Source organism: Sciurus carolinensis, chromosome 6 (genome assembly GCF_902686445.1).
Source record: "Sciurus carolinensis chromosome 6, mSciCar1.2, whole genome shotgun sequence".
Classification (NCBI taxonomy): domain Eukaryota; kingdom Metazoa; phylum Chordata; class Mammalia; order Rodentia; family Sciuridae; genus Sciurus; species Sciurus carolinensis.
The window spans coordinates 50,909,039-50,930,882 of NC_062218.1; the positions used below are offsets into that span (position 1 = coordinate 50,909,039).

The 21,844-nt window shown below is 34.7% G+C and overlaps 1 protein-coding gene across 1 annotated transcript in view; it reads left to right on the forward strand.

The window, feature by feature from the left end:
- Nucleotides 1-20,934, forward strand: part of Ipo11 (importin 11) — a 210,397-nt gene extending 189,463 nt beyond the window's left edge. The window contains exons 29-30 of the mRNA XM_047555967.1: nt 50-134; nt 19,479-20,934. Coding sequence (XP_047411923.1) covers nt 50-134; nt 19,479-19,643 — 250 coding nt within the window. The 3' untranslated portion in view covers nt 19,644-20,934. The remainder of the gene's footprint in view (nt 1-49; nt 135-19,478) is intronic.
- Nucleotides 20,935-21,844: the final 910 nt, after the last annotated feature.

The window sequence follows — 21,844 nt, forward strand, 5'->3', positions numbered from 1 at the left end:
TTTGAAATACTTTTTATTTATTCAGAACATTTTTTTAAAAAATTTGTAGCTGTATGTTGATGTCTCATCTCGAGGAACCAAAAGTAACAGAAGATGAAGAACCACCCACAGAACAAGACAAGAGGAAAAAGATGGTAAGTTAAAAGAGTAGCTTCTGAAAAGTAAGGAAAACCATGTCTTCATTATTTTCTCTAGGTTTCAAAATATCTGTTGGTTCATTTGTCCATCTACCTATGTATCTCTCCATCCATCCCCTTATTGCAAAACTAATGTAAGGAATCTGAGTTGTGAAACTTGGAGTATAAACAGGTAAGTCATATTCCTAGTACAGGAAGTTGATCTGAAATAATTATTGTTTACCTTAGCAGAGCAGAGATTTTAATCTTTATTTATAAAATACTTGTGACTCAAACCTCATTTAAGTTAAAATGTTTGTTGTTCTGTTTTGGGGGAGAGAAACTGAAATTTCTTTCAGTCCCTATTGTCTTATGAATTCCTGTAATGAACTTTTTCTGATCTGTATTAGAGGCCAGTATGAAAATGCCCTTAAATTAACTGCCATCTTTCATTGAAAACTATTAATTCTCACAAGAGGAGTCTGATAAGAAAAAAAGAACAAAATAGTAGGAAACATCTAAAATATCTTACCTTTAAAAATCATAATCTCTTAATTTTAAATACTTATTTTGACAGCGAGACACATAATAGGCATTTTTTTTCTTTGCAGTAACACCATATACTTTTTTTTGGAATTATTTCCAATCTCCTGGCTTCACCACTTGCTACCTTTATATTGTCTTCTTTCCTCATTTGCAAAATGAAAATAGCAGTAGTATCTGCTTCACAGATGTGCACACAAATGAACACATAAAATGACTTTGGGAGAAACTGGGCATCTCATCATTACTGTTTGCTTTCATCATTATTTTTGTCTAATCAAGATATTAGGCCTTGAGTAATCCCTGTCGACTCTCAAGGGGTTCATCCCTAGCATATGGCTGATACTGCACTAACAACCATTTAATTCATTTTATTTTACTTTTATGTCAGATCTCATTTCCCTAGCAGCTAGTATAAAGAGAAGGACAACATCTAATGAGTCTTTTTTTTTTTTCTTCTTTTTATTGTAAACAAATGGGATACATGTTGTTTCTCTGTCTGTACATGGCGTAAAGGCATACCATTTGTGTAATCATAAATTTACATAGGGTAATGTTGTTTGATTCATTCTGCCATTTTTTCCCTTCCCCCCCTCCCCTCCCACCCTTCCCCTCCATCTATACAGTCCTTCCTTCCTCCATTCCTGCCCCCCTCCCTAAACCCAAGTCCAACCCCAACACTAACCCTTCCCATCCCCCATTATGTGTCATCATCCACTTATTAGAGATATCATTCTTCCTTTGGATTTTTGAGATTGGCTTATCTCACTTAGCATGATATTCTCCAGTTTCATCCATTTGCCTGCAAATGCCATAATTTTATCGTTCTTTATGGCTGAGTAATATTCCATTGTATATATATATACCACATTTTCTTTATCCATTCATCAATTGAAGGACATCTAGGTTGGTTCCACAATCTGGCTATTGTGAACTGAGCAGCTATGAACATTGATGTGGCTGTATCTCTATAATATGCTGATTTTAAGTCCTTTGGGTATAGGCCAAGGAGTGGGATAGCTGGGTCAAATGGTGTTTCCATTCCAAGTTTTCTAAGGAATCTCCACACTGCTTTCCAGAGTGGCTGCAGTAATTTGCAGCCCCACCAGCAATGTAAGAGTGTACCTTTCTCCCCACATCCTCGCCAACACCTGTTGTTGGTTGTATTCTTGATAATTGCCATTCTAATTGGGGTGAGATGGAATCTTAGGGTGGTTTTGATTTGCATTTCTCTTATTACTAGAGATGTTGAACATTTTTCCATATGTTTGTTGATTGCTTGTATATCTTCTTCTGTGAAGTGTCTATTCATTTCCTTAGCCCATTTGTCAATTGGATTATTTACATTCTTGGTGTAGAGTTTTTTGAGTTCTTTATAGATTCTGGAGATTAGCGCTCTATCTGAAGTATGATTGGCAAAGATTTTCTCCCACTCTGTAGGCTCTTTCTTTGCATTGCTGATAGTTTCCTTTGCTGAGAGAAAGCTTTTTAGTTTGAATCTATCCCAGTTATTAATTCTTGCTTTTATTTCTTGTGCTATGGGAGTCCTGTTGAGGAAGTCTGGTCCTAAGCCGACATGTTGAAGCTCTGGACCTACTTTTTCTTCTATAAGATGCAAGGTCTCTGGTCTGATTCCAAGATCCTTAATCCATTTTGAGTTTAGTTTCGTGCATGGTGCTGGGAGAATTGGAAATCCATATGCAACAGAATGAAACTAAACCCATATCTCTCACCATGCACGAAACTAATGAGTCTTAAGATCAGAATTCTAGTCATGTTTTTGCTGATATTTGTGACCTTGAACCAGCCATCTTGATTTTCTAGAACTATTTCGCCTCATCTGTAAAGTGAGGGGAAAAATGGATTAGTGGATTTCTAGAGCCTGTGAGCCACCAAAAAATATTGTTATCTTTTTTTTTTTTTTTTTAAAGTGCCTAATACTATTCCTTTCCTTTCCCAGTACATAGTGCTCATGAATATACCTCCAGGAGTTTTCTCCCTTGAAATGAACCTGTGTGTTCATTAAATATATGAATAGTGTATATTCTTCACTTAGAATGGTGATAGCTCTTAGTATACTCTAATAATTTGTCTTTTCCCCACTCTCCTCTCCACCATTTTTAAAAGCATTTATATCATTAGTACTATAGAAAAAATATTTTTTTTCCCAATATTCTGTACTTGTCAATGAATCATGGGCATTCAGTCATCAGCTTTTGTGCAAACTTTATTAATTTTAGTTGGTCTGGTATATCAACCCTTAGCAAATTAATCTACCTAAATTTGTTCTTCATTCTGTATGTAAATCTCATTTCTAACATCATATAAGAGTTTATTTTCCATTCTAACAGTATTTTCAAAGTGAGCAAAGTATTGTCTCAAACATTAGTGTAGAAATATAGTTTTAGAAGTAACACTTAAAGTTCCTTGATTCCATTTTGTGATCCTAAATTTTACTTGAAGGTTGATTATTTTATCAATATTATTCTAATTGTATGTGGCATTAATTTATAGAACAACCATTATCTTTTAAAGTGACTGAATTTATTGGAAGTTTATTCATTACAGTAGCTATTTGAAGTAGATTTATATTGTCATCTCTACTAAAATTTCCTTAGTTCCAAGGATATGTTAAAGATGCCACATCTGTTTATAAATTAAGATAGAATTATACATCTTAATCTTGAATACCTCTAATTATAATTCAATACTAATTTTCCAATAACTTTAAACTCATCTCTTCAAGGTTACAAGTGTAAATTGTTCATCTTCAAGTAAACATATCATTTCTTTACTCTGATATCTTTACCATTAGACATTTTTTTGAAGGGAAAGGAGAAACAATTGCTAATAGATAATTATTAACTATTGGTTTTAAAAATATATGTAACAGGTCACAAATATCAGCAAAAACATGACTAGAATTCTGGTCTTAAGACTCATTAGATGTTGTCCTTCTCTTTATACTAGCTGCTAGGGAAATGAGATCTGACATAAAAGTAGAATAAAATGAATTAAATGGTTGTTAGTGCAGTATGAGCCATATGCTAGGGATAAACCCCTTGAGAGTCGACAGGGATTACTCAAGGCCTAATATCTTGATTAGACAAAAATAATGATGAAAGCAAACAGTAATGATGAGATGCCCAGTTTCTCCCAAAGTCATTTTATGTGTTCATTTGTGTGCACATCTGTGAAGCAGATACTACTGCTATTTTCATTTTGCAAATGAGGAAAGAAGACAATATAAAGGTAGCAAGTGGTGAAGCCAGGAGATTGGAAATAATTCCAAAACAAAAGTGTATGGTGTTACTGCAAAGAAAACAAAAATGCCTATTATGTGTCTCACTGTCAAAATGTAATATATGTAATATATATAATTTCATTTTAAAATGAAATTATTTACTAAGAAGACAAGTATAACTGCTTAGTTCAAAGGTTACATAATTTAAAAATTTGACTTACTTAGTTGTCATCTTAAGATGGTTCCTAAAATGTATCAGTTCCAAAAAAGTAGTTGCTTTTGTAGGCAGCAGCAAACCAGCCCAGCATCAGCCCCAGGAATGGACTCTAGGAGAGCTAAGGGAAGAACATCTTAAAAGCAATTGGGTGGAAAAGGTGCATTATATAATAGTTGCTTCATATCTACACAGTATATATCCCAAGACCTCCAGTGAATGTCTAAAACCATGAATAGTACCACACCCTACGTATGCTATATTTTAAAACTATGTTTAGCTTATAAATTAACCATAGGGAGAAATAACTAGTAATAAAGTAGAACAATTATTACAGTAATAAAAGTTATGTGAATGTGCTCTCTCTCTCTCTTTCTCTCTCTGTAAATATCTCACTGTACTGCTCTCACCCTTCTTTTTTATGATGTGAGATGATTTAGGCCTTTGATAGTGATCCAAAGTGAAGTGAATAATATGGGCCTTGTAATGCCATGTTAATTTACTGTGTAAAAGGTTTCTGCAACACAATCCCCTACTCCACTGATAGCACCACAGTTGATCTGATAATGCAGATGGCTACTAAATAACTTAGTAGGGAAGTTGCATATATGGTGTAGAAATACTGCACAGAAATAATTCATATCACTGGCAGGAACAAGAGGGGCAACTTGAGATTTTTATCATGCTACTCAGAATGTCATGGAGTTTAAAACTCTTGAATTGTTTATTTCTGGAATTTTCCATTTAATATTTGAACTGTGATCCACTATAGGTAACTGAAACAAAAATAAAATTGCAGATAAGGGGAGCAGAGATGGGAGTGATAGCAAAACTTGTCAGAAACAGTGCAAACTGACAGTTACATAACAAGTAATGAAAAAAGAACTTTTGTTTATTATCACATTACTAAATTATTTTGAAAATAATTTTACTATCAAAGATAAAAATATTTAATCTCAATTTGTAAAATTTTCAAATTTTGTTTTTTCCTACTCTTATTATTGGTACATTATAATTGTATATACTGATGAGATTTGTTTTTTCATGTTAATGCACACAATATAACAATATAATTTGACTAATACACTCCCTAGCACTCCCCCTTTGCTCCCTACCTCCTACTCTTGATCCCTTTCCTCTACTGATCTCCCTTTGATTTTCATGAGATCCACCCCATCTTTTCCTTTTTCCTCGCTTGCTTCCGCATATGAGAGAAAACATACAACCCTTAACCTTAACCTTCTGATTTGACTTATTTCACATAACATAATGGTCTTTAGTTCTATCCGTTTTTCTGCAAATGCCATACATTAATTTTTCTTTATGACTAAATAAAACTCAATTGTGTATGTATACCACATTTTCTTTATCCATTCATCTGTTGATGGACACCTAGACTGGTTCCATAGTTTGGCTTCTGTGAATTGTGCTGCTATAAATATCAAATTTTATTTTGATGACAGTGGAAGACATCATCCTATCTCATAGATTTTTAGTCATTGATGTGAATTATTTGTAGAGTGCTCACATAATACATGACAGTGTCAAAGGTAATTTCTGAAAATCGCTATCTTTTAAACTAATTGTTAGGTTTAATTTAATTACATTATTGGTTTTGGTTTTATTTTTATTTTTATTTTTAATGCTACTGCTTAACTGAAACTCTTAAGCGTAGGCTTGAATTCCTAATTATTAACATAGAAGTACGCATGTTTTCTGCCTCATGACTCGCTGATTTTTTTCCCCTTTCAAAATTGCCAAAATATTTTCCTCTTTTCTTCAGACTTTGACACATAGCAACTTTATAAAAATTGTAGATGAGAGGAAAAAACTGCTATATTCAGAAAAAACTGGTTTGTTAATAAAATTGAATAGACCCCAAATTCTCATTTTGAGTGTTTTTGTTGATATAACATTATCAGCAAGTAAAATTTATCTTCTTTTCTGTACCTTCTAGAAATTGTAAAAACTTGATTCTTAAACTTTAAAATTAAACAGGTGCTTTTAAAAAATGAATACAAATTTTTGTGTCTCATTTTGCAAAGAAAGCAATTTTACTATTAACTTTTATCCATGTGTTTATCTTTTGGTTGTTACTTATTTGTTGTCACTTTTATGTTAGTTGTCACATGTTACAAATTTTTCTACCAAATCTGATTATCTTAAGGCCCAATTTATTAAAAATGTGTAGAAATCCTCACATTCAAATATTCCCTTAAAAGCAGTTCTCTGTTTACTTAGTCAAGTACCAAATGGTCCTGCCGACTGTGGTTGTATAACTACTTCTTTTGACCTCTCTGCAATCGTAGTCAAGTAACATCTTCAAAATGAATTATTTTTCTTTTGTATTCATTCCACATAGAAACGCTCGCCATGTGCAAAGCCTTGATCTTTACTTGGTCTTTATAAACAGTGTTTTCTTCTAAGGTATATTCCTGCCCACAGAACCTGTCTTTTGGTGTATTTTGATCAATAGTGTGTACATATTGTTTTTAAAATGTTTAATACTATTAGCTTATTACCAGGCCAGTTTCTTAAAATGGAAGGATTTACTTGTTTTTATCTATGCTTTGCACAGAATGTGCCTTTTTCTCTTGAATTTTACTACCTGTTAAACTGCTGTTAATAAATTCTTATCTTCATTTCCAGATGATACTGAAACATGCAAAGAGCCATCTTAGGACACATAAAGTTACCTAAGACTGACTGTATAAAAAATAGTAAATATTTCAAACTTGTAGTCTGAACATAGCTTAGAAGTAAAACCCTCAAAACCAGTGTTAAACTTACCCCAAATATTAGAAAAACACTGCTGCAGGAAGCAGTTGAGCTCTTAAAAACTGTAGTGTTGCAAGTGGCATTAAAGCAGTCCAAGAGGATAGGAAATAATGAATTTTAATGACCCAGCTGAGATGCAATAAAGACACAAATTGATAACCAGGCATTCTCCTGAAATAGCAGTTCTTCTTGTGTTAGAGCTAAAATGTTTAAAAAAAAAAAATGTAGTTTGGGATCACAGGGGTTAAGAGCCCCCCCAAATGCCTTTGGAACCATATAAAGTAATGACTTCTCAAAGGGGTGTGTGTGTGTGTGTGTGTGTGTGTGTGTGTGTGTGTGTGTGTTGAAACTTCAGATTAATTGCCTGATAACATCAGTATTGTTCTTGAGTGTTCCAAGGCAGGCAACCTCACTCTTTTCCCCCTCATTTACTTGAATTATTACTTCAAACCTTAATCAAGAAGATTTCAGTAAATTTGCACTATTTACTTAGAAACTTTGGCAATGTGGTGTTGGCTTAATGTAAATAAAATCTCAAGGTCTGCCAGTGAAGACATTGGTCTAATTTGGGGTAACTTATTTTCAGTAAGTAGGTAACATGCCCATGAACATTGGACTACCTCCATGGCACTTTTTCCTGTTTTCACTTCTGTTTTTCCCTTCTGCTGCTTTTTCTCAATAAATTTTTAGTAATGTTAGTTGCGTTTTTATAAGGAACCTATCTTGCAATGGAGGAAAATGAAGAATTCTTTTCAAAGGATTGTTCTACATATGGAAGTTGCCAGTTTGCAGAGATTTTTTAAATTACATCAGTAACCTATACTAATCTGAAAACTATAAAATAAACATATGAAATATCCTTTCCTCCAAGGAACCTTTACTAATGCTGATATATAATGCAATAATTTATTGCATGTATAAATACATGATCTGTATGTAGTTTATAAATTACAACTGCTGCACATCTGCTTGTTTTGTTTTGCAGTACTGGGGATTGAACTCAGGGTTTAATGCATGCCAATGCTTTCCCACTGAGCTACATCCCCACTTTATTTATTTATTTATTTTTTTAATTGAGACAGGATCTCACTAAACTGTCTAGGTTGACTTCAAATGTGATTCTCCTGCCTCAGCCTTCCCAATGACTGGGATTATAGATACTTATTTTTCTTAAATGTAGTAAATACATGAGCATATTTCCATGAACAACAACTTAGATTCACATCATTCCTCTTGATAGCTGCATATGATGGCATTCTGTTGAATGGATTTTCATCTCGTGCCTCTCTTAAGCAGTTCTTAAAGTGGTGTCCACAGATGACTAAGGGTCCTCACAAACCCTTCAAGGATATTAAGTCATATTTTTGAAATATGAAATAATGGTACGATATTATGTACCCCTTTTATTGTGTCAACTATGCTGTAAAAGCATTGTGCGATCCCATTGCTGCATATGACTGCTGACACTTTAGCATCATAAAGGCATATTATACTAAGGCACATATACATATTCTTCCCTGACAGTTTTTTTAAGAACATTTTTATTTATGAATGTCTTTGATGAAATGTTGCAAATTATAATTTTATTAAGTCTCTACTTTTGAATGTGTATTTTTAAAATATTGTCTGTCAAAATGGGAATATTCTCTGTGACAGGAGTTGTCTTAAAGTTAAGTGCTTTTGTGGCTTTGTCCTGAGCTGAATTAATTACCTTTTTCAAGCAATATCATTTGAATGTGAAAGAACTGACAGAAAAACATGACACTTCAATATTTGGAACACATTTTCTTGAAAGGCAAGCCTGTTACTTTAAGAAAAACAACAAACAGTATTTATTACCAATGCTATAATTTAAACCTTCAAGCAAAAATGAAATTTTTGGAAAAGTTGCATCTTGTATCCCCATGACTTTGATAGTTTTCCTAGTATTTTTCACATGCAATTGGCAGTGGTGTTAAGATTATAATGTTTTGGTGCATGCCTGTAATCCCAGCAGCTCAGGAAGCTGAGACAGGAGGATCATGAGTTCAAAACCAGCCTCAGCAAAATAAAATACAGTCTCTAAATAAAATACAAAATAGGGCTGGGGATGTGCTCAGTGTTCGAGTTCCCCAGCATTCAGTCCCTGGCACCCCCGCCCCCACCACCAAAAAAAAAAGATCTTAATGTTGTGATAATGAAATGTTTCAGTATTTGGAAGAACTCACTGAACCAATATTTTCCAAATGATCAGCATTGAATTCATGTTTTAAAAAATCATTCAAGGGTAAAAGAGTTATTAAAAGGGCAAAATGGATAGACCAATGGATTTTAATGTAACAGAGAAAGGAAAGTTCGTGATATGGTTTCAGATTTCTTATAAATGACCTTTAAGAAAATACTATTTGTGAGTTTTAGAGTAGTTTCACAGAAAAGTGTCTATAAAATCTGCAGATCCTCTTAAATACTCCTCCATTTTCCAACTATGTATCTGAGAAAGACTGGTTTTTTTTATCTACTTCATCTAAAACACAACAGATTAAGTGTGGAAATTAAATGAGAATCTAGCTGTCTTCTATTAAACCAAACATTCCAGAGATTCATAAAAATAAAAATGATCAATGTCACTTTCCTCCCTACATGGGCATTTTTGTTTTGAAGATGTTATTTTCCATTAGAGTGTATTATTTATGTTTAACATGTAATGGGTTTATTGTTATTTTAAATGAGTTAACAAATATTTTAAATTTTTTCTCATTTCTAATCCAGTAAATATTGGTAAATGTATAGTATTCACATAAACAAATTTTGTTGAGGTCATTAGTAACTTTTAAATGTAAAATTTTTAAAGACCCTGCAGTGAAAATGTTTGAGAATCTCTGCTCTTAGGAAAGATTGAGATTGTTTCCACTTTGGGGTTATGGTAAGCAATGAGTGCTTCATAAACATCATTTCATGCCTATATTTGTAGGCTTCAAAATTTGTCAAGAAAATCCTTAGAAGTGAATATGCTGGACAAAAGAATACATGTTTTAGCAGTAGTGATTGATACTACCAAATTGTCAATTAGTGTGTCCAGCAGTGGTTCATGTGTTATGCCACATTCTGGTCACTTGGATAAGTAGAAAGTAGTATCTTAGGGTTTAATGTACCTTCTTTTAATTATGAAGGAGGCTAAGCATTTTTAGATATGTATAGTTCATTTATATTCCTTTCATAAATATATCTCCCTCCCCTCCACTCCCATTTTCCCATTGGAAATTTGTGAGTTTTGTTTGTGTTTTTCTTTGAAGTATGAATTCTATGGCAGATTTTATTTTCTAAGAATGATCATTATAATATCACTCATTTTGCGTGCATGTCCGCCCCCCCCCCCCCCCCCCCCCGTACCAGGGATTGAACAATCCAGGGATACTTAATCACTGAGCCACTTCACTGGCCCTTTTTTACATTTTATTTAGAGATAGGGTCTCAATGAATTGCTTAGATCCTCACTAAGTTGCTGAGACTGACTTTGAACTTGAAATTCTCCTGCCTCAGCCTCCCAAGCCTCTGAGATTACAGGTGTGCACCTCTGCGCCCAGCAACATGTTCTTCTTAAAGTGTGATTTTTTTTTTTTTTAACTTTCTTCCAGTTGACAAGTTGGGTTCGTATTCTTCAGGTTTTCTTGAGCTTGCTGATACTTTATGACTTTGAGTATAAAACTTAAGATATGGTTTCCATCTACTTTTCTAGGAATATGTGTTCTTGGAACCCAGCTACCATATTGTAAGAAGGTCCTACTTTCCCCCATCGACTTCTTTGTTAACAACCAACATTAAAGTAAAGAAATCACAGTTTTAGATCAGGCATCTGTGTTACCTCCAGCATATTTTACTTTTTGGGGTATCTGCGTACTTAAAATTACCATCCCATTCTCAAGAACACTATTCTTTTGTCTTAAAAGACTTACTTGTGTAAATCTTTAATCCATTTGGAATATTTTATGAATTAATGAGGTAAAGTGCCACCTATTTTTTCCCTATTTTCTCTTTTATGGCTACCATCTTGTCACGTAACTAATTAATAGTCTGTTATATTTCAGAAGCTCCAAATTACAATTCAAGTTGACCTATTTGAATTACTGTAGCCTAACAATTCATGTTAATACCCAACAGTAGATGTTTCTGAGGATGTTTTACCAGAAAATTCAACTTTATATAAAATAAAGAATTGTTAAAAAGTCTTAGTAAAATGTAAAAGTCTAGGCATAGTAGTACACACCTATAATCCCAGCTACTCAGGAAACTGAGGCAGGAAAATTGAAAATTTGAGGCCAACTCCAACCCTGTTTCAGAATTCAAAAAAGTAGGTGAAATACTGAGGATGTAGCTCAATGGTAGAGTGTCTCTGGGAAGGCCAGAGGATGTTTCTTGAAAAACAAAGTTCAAATAGTATTTTTTGAAAGGCAGGCATAAGATCTTAAGCAATTTAAATACTAAGAATTTTAGGTATATCTTCATTTTAGAATATTTCTTAAATAATCAAATTGATCAAATAATACAGCAACCTTTTAAGTGGTACATTGAAAGTAATTGCTTTTTATTGGTATCCTAACTATATAGTATGAATAAAGACATCAGAAGCTAAGATGTGCTACCATTAATCACAATCAAATAAAATATGAAAAAGAATATGTCCATGGAGTTCAGTAGTAATGTGTTCGTAGATTATCACTTTTGTGGAAAGGATAGATTTCATTAAATCCTAACTACTTTAACTCATTTTTACATAAGCACTACCAAGGTAAATTTATCTATGATGGACTTTAAAACAGCTTTGCTTAGTTCTGTCCTTATTTTCTATTCCATATGTGCAGTGTATGCAAGGATAATATTAATAAGTAATCTGATTTTCTAGAAATATTCCTTAAAATCAAGTACTTTATAATAAAGCAGATGTAAAAGAGGAAGGCTTTTGTTACAGAAACTATTTAGGTGTTATTTATAACCTTTCTTGAACTTAAATCGGAGTTAATTTTTCCCACAAGAAAGAAACTGAAAATGGTTTATGTCATTATGTGAATGTAGTACCATATGTTATAAATAAACAGTAGAAAATGAAAGATCTTTAATGTGGTTCTTAGCAGAGTGTTATTTTATTCTCCTGGGGACTTACAGTATTGACTAAAGATTTTTTTTCCCCCTTCTTGCCATAGGGCAAGGTAGTGCTACTGGCATAAATGCATAGGAACCAAGGATGCTCCTAAATATCCTTTGCCCTTAGAACAGACCCTTCCCCCAACAATGAATTATTCACCCAAAATAGTGCCAACTTCGAGAAACCCTAAATTAAAGCAATCATATTTTGTTTGCAGTTAGATGTTGCAAGTATATTTTGTTTTGTTTCATTGAGCATTAGGTAGTTGCAAGAGTATCATTCAAGAAATATCTATGTGCTCATTGTTTGCCAAAATAGCCAGGTTATAGAGGACCTTGTATACCATATGATAAGTATAGTAGGTATATAATAGTAGGATAATCCCTCCTATCCCCCAAAGATGTCCATGTCCTGTGAATGTGTCATATTACATACAACAAACAAAACTTCAACAAATTGAGCTTTAAAGGTCTATTAGCTTAGGGAGCATTTGGTCTACAAAATAGGAGTGCCTTTGGAGTTGGCAGAACAGTTAGTTACTGTAAGGTGGCTCAGCAGGAACAAAGAAACAGCATTAATACACAGAGCAGATTGGTTAACATTGGGTTACTTTCCTTGTATGGGTTAAGGAGAGAAGATTTTATATCATGTTCCATGTCATCTCATGTTCACTGACCCCTTTTAACTGGTTGCTATGAATCTATTTCTTTCTCTCTCTCTCTCTCTCTCTCTCTCTCTCTCTCTCTCTCTCTCTCTCACTGACCTGTTTAGTTCATATGTGACTCCGTACCTGTTTGATATGGTTGTTGGGCCTAATTCAGGAGCTCAGTCCAAAATAGTGGTTTCCCGTAAATTTCATTTAATAAATCCATTTATTTAAGTGGATTTAAAGTTACTGATCATTTGATTGTAAAGGACAGTATCCTGGAGTGGGTAAATATGTATTCACAAGAGTCCTTAAAAGTGGAAGAAGGAGACAGAAAAGCAGGTCACAATGATGCAGTATCCTGCTGTTGCTGCCTTTGAAAGTGAAGGGAGGTGGCCATAAACCAAGCAATGCCAGTGGCCTCTTGATCCTGGAAAAGGCAGGGAAGCAGACTCTCTCTAGAACCTCCAGGAGAACAACCCTGCAGCACTTTGACTTGAGTCTTGTGAGTCCTGTTCTGGACTTTCAATTGACAAACTGTAAGGTAATAAATTTGTATTGTTTTAAGCCACTAAATTTGTGGTTAATGAGTTGCAGCAGCCATAGGAAACTAATATACTGGTGAATTTGGGTATTATTTGGTAGGAATAGGGAGCCATCAAAAAGTTAGTAAGGGTATGATATGGGTCGATTTATATTATAGAAAAAATTAAACCATATTTCATCATGAGTTTGCTTAATCATTTATAACTGCCTCAATAACAACAACTATGAATCTAGATACCATTTGAAACTAGAGTTGGTTTGAAATGAAATATCCACACATTTCATAGTTATATAAACATTTTGTGCCTACAAGATTTTATGCTTACTGTTTCTTTTTCCACTTTCTCCTAGTTATTTGTATAGAAGATCTCTGGCTCATAATTCCTTAACATACTTTACATATGAATTTTATAGAAGTCTTTTTTTTCTTCTTTTTTAAGAAAATAGCTACTAGATAACATGACTAACAATTACACTATAGGCACTTTTCTATTTCTTTTGTACATTTCCACAAACTAGATTTTTTGACTATGCAGCCTCTCCATTAGTCCTCAGTGTCTGTCATCCCCAAAGGTTTTCACCTGGGGGGCACTGCGCCAAAATTTCTTAGAGTTTTTAATTGAATAGCTGTAGATACATGTTACAAATGGTTTTGACTTTTTAGTGAACAAAATTACATTCTATTCAGAAAAATATAATGTGCATCTATCAGAATTTCTCTAAATGAAGAGGAATATTTTCACTTTGTCATTGCTCTTTATTCCTGTCTTAAAACTCAGGTTTTGTTGGGGGGATCACTTGTTATTTTGCAGAATAACTATATTCTAACAAAGTTTATCTGTAAAGCAGATTTTCCTAATGCAGATCCTATTCACTCATTGGTTTTTTTTTTAATTATCATAGATCAGAGATGTATACATTTAAAGGCAAGTTTGGTTTGATTAGTTTTTGAATTGTTGAGAAATTTTTGAAAAGAAGAGTAGAAAACTTGGCAAGAAAAGATTGTAGGTTATATTTAGCTACACTGCACCCTGTAGAGAAGAGGCCTCCTGTAGTCTCTTACATTTGCTAGAGAACTTCATGGTGTTTTCTTGCTCCAGGTTCTCAGCCATGACTATCACCCTTCTTCATCATTCAATTAACTGCAAATTAAGGGATAATGGTGCCATTAGATGTGTGTACATGTCTATCTAGCTTGCCTTGGACCCTCAGTAACTGAGAATTCTCTTCTTTTTGTTATCTCTTCTGCCCCGCCCGCCCCCAACCCCACCAACCCATGCACTCACACACACATACTGACTGCCCCAGTCCAGATAGACATTCTTCACTGTAGCTGCTTTTTACCTTTTTTTTTGGGGGGGGGGGGGGCGGGGTAGTGTACTGGGGATTGAACTCCAGGGCATTCAACCACTGAGCTGCATCCTCAGCCCTTTTTTGTATTTTATTTAGACACAGGGTCTCAATGAGTTGCTTAGTGTTATTGCTGAGGCTGGCTTTGAACTCACGATCCTTACCATTTAATGTAAATATTCTGATTGAATCTCTAATTTTTATGTTACCTTTCACCCCCTCATTTTAAAAACACTTTATATTCAGGGACCTTAAGGTTTTTGTTTGTTTGTTTGTGTGTGTTTGTTTTTTATCCATTACACTTAGAATTGTGAGATATCTACTAAGAACTGGAGATTGTTGGCCTTTGTCAGGAATGTGACTTTTGTAGTCAAGTGTACCAGTTGACTAATATTGCTTTGTAATTGGTTCTGAAACTACTTATTCTCATTTCACTATGTATTCCTTGAACAAAAGCAAGCCTGACTGTCAGAGATGGGTACAAATTAAATCCCAAATTCCAAGGGTACTACTATAGATAAGTCTGACTGGTATACTCCATTTTTATGTGAACTGAATGTTGATAGGTTTAGTTCTCTGAAATTTAGGTCAACTGCAATGGTAAAAGGTAAATATTTTGGCAGATATTTTGAAATGCTTAAATGGTGTTTTTTCTAAATAATTGTCATAGATAACAGTTTTTGTTTATCAAAGTGATGATTGTTTTGAGTCTTCAATTTGACTTGCACAGATTATTCAATAATGGAGACACCACTGTGGAACTGCTCCTTTGTTTTGTGCCAAGCCTGCCTACTAAAATAAATATATATTTTATTTTTTAAAGTGTACGGCATCATTACAAGCTCTCTAGCAAACTTAGGTTAAATAGCCATAGAACTACTACTTCCCTTCCCAGGAACAGTGAGTTAATACAGGCTTAAAATATCACAAATTCTTTAATAGGTTTGCTATATTAGCAGATAGTCAAGATGGAAAGCTTTCATTCCCCCATTGATCCCTGTCACATTGTACCTTCGTTATAAGTTGTTGATTTATAATTTGATGAAATGATAGTCCCAGGTTTTGAAAGAGATTGAAGACATTGACTGACTCATTACACTTTCTTGCTTGTGTGGATTCCCATTCAGCATTTCTTATTGATAGCTCTTGGAGTTTCCCTTCCTTTACCTGGTTGCCTGACCTTATGGAGCATTTTTTCAAGAGACTTGAGATTCTCATAAAATTTGCTCAGACACCTCACTTCTTGGAACCATAGAGCCCAGTTTTCCTATAGCTATTTCACACTAGTCATGTTCATATTTGTCAATCCCTTTAATAAACACATAGACAGAAATATATGATTTATTCAGAGAACTCAGTATACCCAAAGATGACATTTAGATTGCAAATCCAAATTGCAACTCCCATGTGATATTTTTTTTGTTTCCTTTTTCTCTTTCCATTCTCTGCATCACCTGATATTCATGTGTAGTAGGATCAGTATATTGTGACTTATGTTTGGTTTTATGGTATATTCTCACACAGAATGGACAAAAATGAATATTAATTATATTTCTGAGAAGGAGTAGTAGAATCAAAGACATATCTGGTTAATAATACTTATAGATGTCCAGCAGACTGTTATTTTCAAACTTAGTAACATTACAAAACACATGTCTAAATATCTTATTACATGTTGTTATATAGTCATTTTGCTTAAACAATAAGATGAATAGAAGGAGAATATTTATGTACTAATTTAGTTGTATAGTCAGGTTGATTTTTATTTTAATGTAAAGAGGTTACCCCATTGCTAGAAACTGAATGGAAATAATTCTTAATTTACTGCTAAAATTAGTTTATAATAAAATTACTTCCAAGAAACGTGTAATGGGTCATCACAGAAGGCAGCATATTTTTATAGGGTTCTAAAAATCCACCTATGATCCTAACAATTTTACTTGTGCAAAATTCATCACATATCCTTTTTATAATGTCACATAATCCTCACAACTATCCGAGCAAACTGATGTTAGTGACCCTATATGTTTAGCTGAATTTAAGGTGATTGAGCAGGTGTGGGTATGCACACCCATAATCCTAGTGGTTCGGGAGACCGAAGCAGGAGGATCACAAGTTCCAAAGCTAACCTCAGCAACTTAGTGAGGCCTAAGCAACTCATTGAGACCCTGTCTATAATAAAATACAAAAAAAAGGGGCTGGAGATGTGACTTGGTGGTTAAGTTGACCTGGGTTCAATCTCTGGTATCAAAAAAGGAAAAAAAAGATGATTGTGTGTGTGTGCGCGTGCACCACTTATTGTTCAAATATGAGGTGGCCCCCTCTGCAGTCTTCTGTGTTACTTCTAGAATGTTCAGAGGTGAAATGATTGGACTATAAAATGTAACGTATTCAGTCCATCCTAGTTTAAATGGATTAAGTGGGTGGTGACTGGAGGAGGTGGTTCACTGGGGTTGTGCCATGAAAGGGCACATTTTCCTTGTGGTCCCTTCCCCTTCCTCTCTGCCTTGATATGGTGCCTTACCTTGGACTCAGAGCAATAGAATCAGCTGTGAATGACTAAAACTCAGGAACCTTAGGTAAAAATAAGCTTTTCTTCCTCTAAGTTGTTCTGGTCAGGTATTTTGGCCACATTGATGCAAAGCTAATTAGCACATTATCTAAGATTTCTGTCTTGGAAGGCTGTTTCCTGGTCCTCTGATTTGAGAGAGCAAACTTTTGTTGGAGTTTTTTGTCTGTGCTCTTTGGCTTTCTAGGTTGCTTTTTGAAATTGAAGTTTGGGATATATGAGGCAAGGAGAAAGCCATGGAACTCACAACCATGTTGTTCTTAAGTGTGAAGTCTCTGCTGTTTGGCCCCCTTTACCCCATATTTTGGAGCTCTTATGTTTGTTGTATTAAAAAAATATCCAGGATTCTTAGTTGTCAACTATTATAAATATAAAAAGAATTTGAAAAAATTATTATTTGGAAGAGGAAGTCTCCATTATATCTTTGCAGTGTATTTGTTTCCACAGCCGTACAGTATCTCCTTTTTACATAGAAAACTATTTTCTCAAGAGCACACCACCTGGTAAACCTAGTAGGCATTCTGTAGTTTTTCACACTAAATCAAAGTTTATTGTAAGTCATGTGGTCATTGTTTATATAAAGGTAACTGTTAAGTTCTTTGAAAATGCTCTTAGTGACTTGGGTGCCTCTTAAGTCTGGTGACTGAAGGTGGTACTGTTACAACTACTGTTCTAGATGGAGGGACTGGTAAACATCAGTTTAAGCTCAGCCGATTTTTTCTCATATGATAGCAGATAGTTGTAGTTACAGATAATTCAAAAAGTGTACATCCTCTTTAATGAGGTTGTTTTTAGTATTTAAAATAATATTGATAATCACTTCATATTTCTCAATTTCTCTGCATTTTATGGAATGATTTCTTCAGGCTTGTGGACTTCTTGGTGTTCGTACTCCTACCTGGAGATGTGACTTGGTGGTTAAGTTGACCTGGGTTCAATCTCTGGTACCAAAAAAGGAAAAAAAAGATGATTGTGTGTGTGTGTGTGTGTGTGTGTGTGTGTGTGTGTGTGTGTGTGTGCATGCGCGCGTGCAGGGAAATGAGTATTGAAATTACTTCTTGCCTGGATTTCTCATGTACTCCAGCCTCAAACATATATGGGGTTTAATTTCAATTACATGGCACCTATGTCCCTGCCTCTCAGTTGCATTTTTAATTTGTGGTCATTCCTTTAAAATCTATTTACATTGCTCAAATAGCAGTTCCGACTATAATTCAAATTTATCAGCCACAGAATCTTACATACTTCACTTAAATCCTTGCAGATGTGCACTGTAATTGGATAATGAGATAAATGTGCAGCTTACCGCAATGGTGTGTTATTTTTTCCAGTTATTAAATTATAAAGGATTTAAATAATAATACCAGTGGTAACAACTGTCAGAAGCTAAAATAATCTTTATACCTTTTAAATTGGTACAGACAGTAGAGAGAACAACTTGATAATAAGTATCAGGAGTCATAGAATTGTTGATGTCCTATAGTAATTCTTCTGAAGTAGATATCCCAAGAAAATAAGCTGAAAAGTAGAGGAATAGCTATAAATATAATGGTATAGTGTTTGTGGTAGTTAAATGTGTAACTTTAATATGCCTATAGCAGAAAAAAAATAGATACATAGATTTAGAATTCTTGAAGTATGTTAGAATTTTCTGTGGTAATATAAATGCACAGAGCAATACTAATTGTGTGGTTCATCTGTATGTACATTTGTACACACCACAGCATGCATAAAAAAAGACTAAAAGAAACCAAAAATATTTCCCATTGTTATTGTTATCTTTAGGGAGTTGAATATTGTATTATTTTCTGTTTAATTGTACTTCTTTCCCCTGCCCCAAATATCCCACTGGGGGAGAAAGAATAAAAACGTTTAAATTTTTTCTTTTTTTTTTTTTTCCCAACTAAATGCATATATGCTAATTTAAATAGCATAGAGGTCCAGGGTAGGGGAAATAATGTCTCCTCTCTCATCTCAAGGTTATCACTGAGTTGCTGGAGGAGAATACTTCATCCTCCCTGAGAGATCCCTGGACCCTTGTGTTGAAATGCTCTTTAATACATTTTTTTTTTTTTTTAGGGAGACTTTCTACTAGATTTTAATGTCTTAAATGGATGTACCTTCAGCTCTTGAGAAACTGAGCTGATCAGAATAATCTATGTTCATAGGGCCCTAGAAAGTTGACGTTAGATAAATCGAATGAAACTTTCTACCATGAAACTGCTTTAGAATCCCTGTGAAAAGGGAATCAGAAGCAGTTTTGTAATTGGAGATTACAAAGAGCTATAGTAAGTTATATGCAAAGAATTTGTTTTGTTTTTCTGACACAATTTGGCTCCTCTTTGTCCCACAGCTGGCCCTGAAGGACCCTGTGCACACAGTGTCGCTGCAGCAGTTCATCTATGAGAAGCTCAAAGCACAGCAGGAAGTACTGGGAGAACAAGGCTTTCAGTCTCTCATGGAAACGGTGGACACAGAGATCGTCACCCAGCTGCAGGAGTTTTTGCAAGGATTCTAAGAGCACATGCCACATGGCTGCCACCCCTTTCTGAAGCAAGCTGAATAACCCGCCTGCCACTTGTATGTGAGAGCCTGCTGAGGTGACAAAGTCACTTGTGTATGAAGTTCAAGAAGCAAAGACCACCACACATTTTTTTACTACAAAATATAAAGAATAAATATAAAACCCACATAACTAAACTCGCAAACCTATTCCTCAAAAGAATTTAATTTTATATTTATAAAGGGGCCCTGTGTTTGCTAGAGGTACATTTACTGACAATAGCTGCTTAGTTTTCTGTTAAGAGAAGAAACTGATTGCCTTTTAATCATGTACTCTTAACACTTAAGAAGATGAAGGTTGATGTCTGAGATGTTTTTCTGCAACCAAAATCAGTTAAATTTGGCTGCCTTATTCCTTTTTTAAGCTAACGAAACAAGTTTGAAAAATGACAGAGCTGTTCAGATGATGCAATTAAATCTGTATACCAGGCAAAAGTATATAAATAGTGACAAATGTACGTTACTAAGATTACCTTGCGAGTTGTTGTTTTCATCTGACATAGAAAACGTGTTTTATCAGACACATGCTTTTATTTTCGTCTTAGTAATTTGATGCAGAAATTAGTAAAGGCATTCTTTTTCTCGTTTGATTTTCAGTACATACACTTAGTTTGTAAATGTACATTGTAAGGCCCACAGAAGTGAACCTGTGGTACTGCAGCAGCAGGTGGGAGACCTCTGGTCATGGTTTATTCCTAGTTTCTTTGTTACTCCTCAAGGCCAGCAGCCCTGTGAACACTGAGAAGAACCGGGCAGCTCCCAGTCCCCAAGTGTGGTTGCAGTCCCACATAGCCATGATGGGCTGTTCCACACTTACCCAGGCATCTCAGGTTCCTCAGTGCATGGGTGCATCGGGGCCTCGGTGATATGGGTGCCTCAGGACCCAACAGCAAGCCCCAGGGCATCAACACTGATATAACCAGTCTTCCTTCCTTGTTCCTCCATCATGCAGTACTTACAAAGGGGAAAAGGAGAAAATAAAGCCTTACTTTGTTTTACTTGTCATTTATTATTAAAAAAACAAAAACAAAAACAAAAAAAAACCTTTAAAGCATTTTTTTAGGAACTACTCAGAAGCAAGGTTGGAAAATGTCTTATCTTTCTATAGAAAGTTGGGTACAGTATGTAACTGCGGGAAACCCACTGCCCCTTTGTAAGCCGTGGAACCCAAAATGTCTGGGGATATTTGATGTTTTCAGCAAGAAAAAGAAAATATGGTCTGAATTAAATTTTCCAAAGATACCTCACCTTGACTGTTGTCTGGTTAGTTTTCTTGCCTCTCATACCAAAAATGAGTTCGTAAGAATTGCCCAGTGATTACAAAGGAATATTTTCTTTTATGCTCTGGTTCTGCACCAGTTAATGGCAGTACTGCAGGCAGCAAATCTTGGTTACCTGGTTAAGTTCTGTCTATTTTAAGTCTGAGCACACCTTTAAAAAAGGGTATTTCTTCCTGGGTACAGTGTCACATGGCTGTAATCCCAGCAGCTTGGGAGACTGAGGCAGGAGGATCGCTGGTTCAAAGCCAGCTTCAGCAATTTAGTGAGACCTTATGCAACTGAGCGATCCCTGTCTCTAAGTAAAATTTTAAAAAGTGCTGGGAATTTGGCTCAGTGGTTAAGCACCCCTGAGTTTGATCCCCAGTACCCAAAAAAGGGTATTTCTTTACCACTGTTAGCCCACAAGACTGACCTAAGTTTAATAATATCTTTCTATTGCCTTAATTAATTATTTGAAACACTGTTCTTATCAGCATTATCAGAAATTCTCAAACATGCTTTAGTTCTTCAGTAAATAGTAAAATATCCACCTTTTCAATTCCTGACATTTCATTATCATACTATAGCAGATATTACCAAAACAGCTACTTTGCGGGGAGAAAAAAAAACCCTGAGAAGCTTATCCCAGAGGATGAATTTGGTTCACTTTTTAAACTCAATGGATAAGAACAGGCTTTATAAAAAAAAAAAATCTTGGGGAAAAAAATTCATGGGGCTGGGATTATAGCTCCAGGGTTCAGCAGTTATGACAGCACACCAACAAAAATAAAAAATAAATCATGATTCTTGAATTTTTATGTGCTTTATTATGATATAAAATATTGACTTACAGAATTCTATTCGTTAACACAAATTTATAGAAACATTTTAAGTTTTG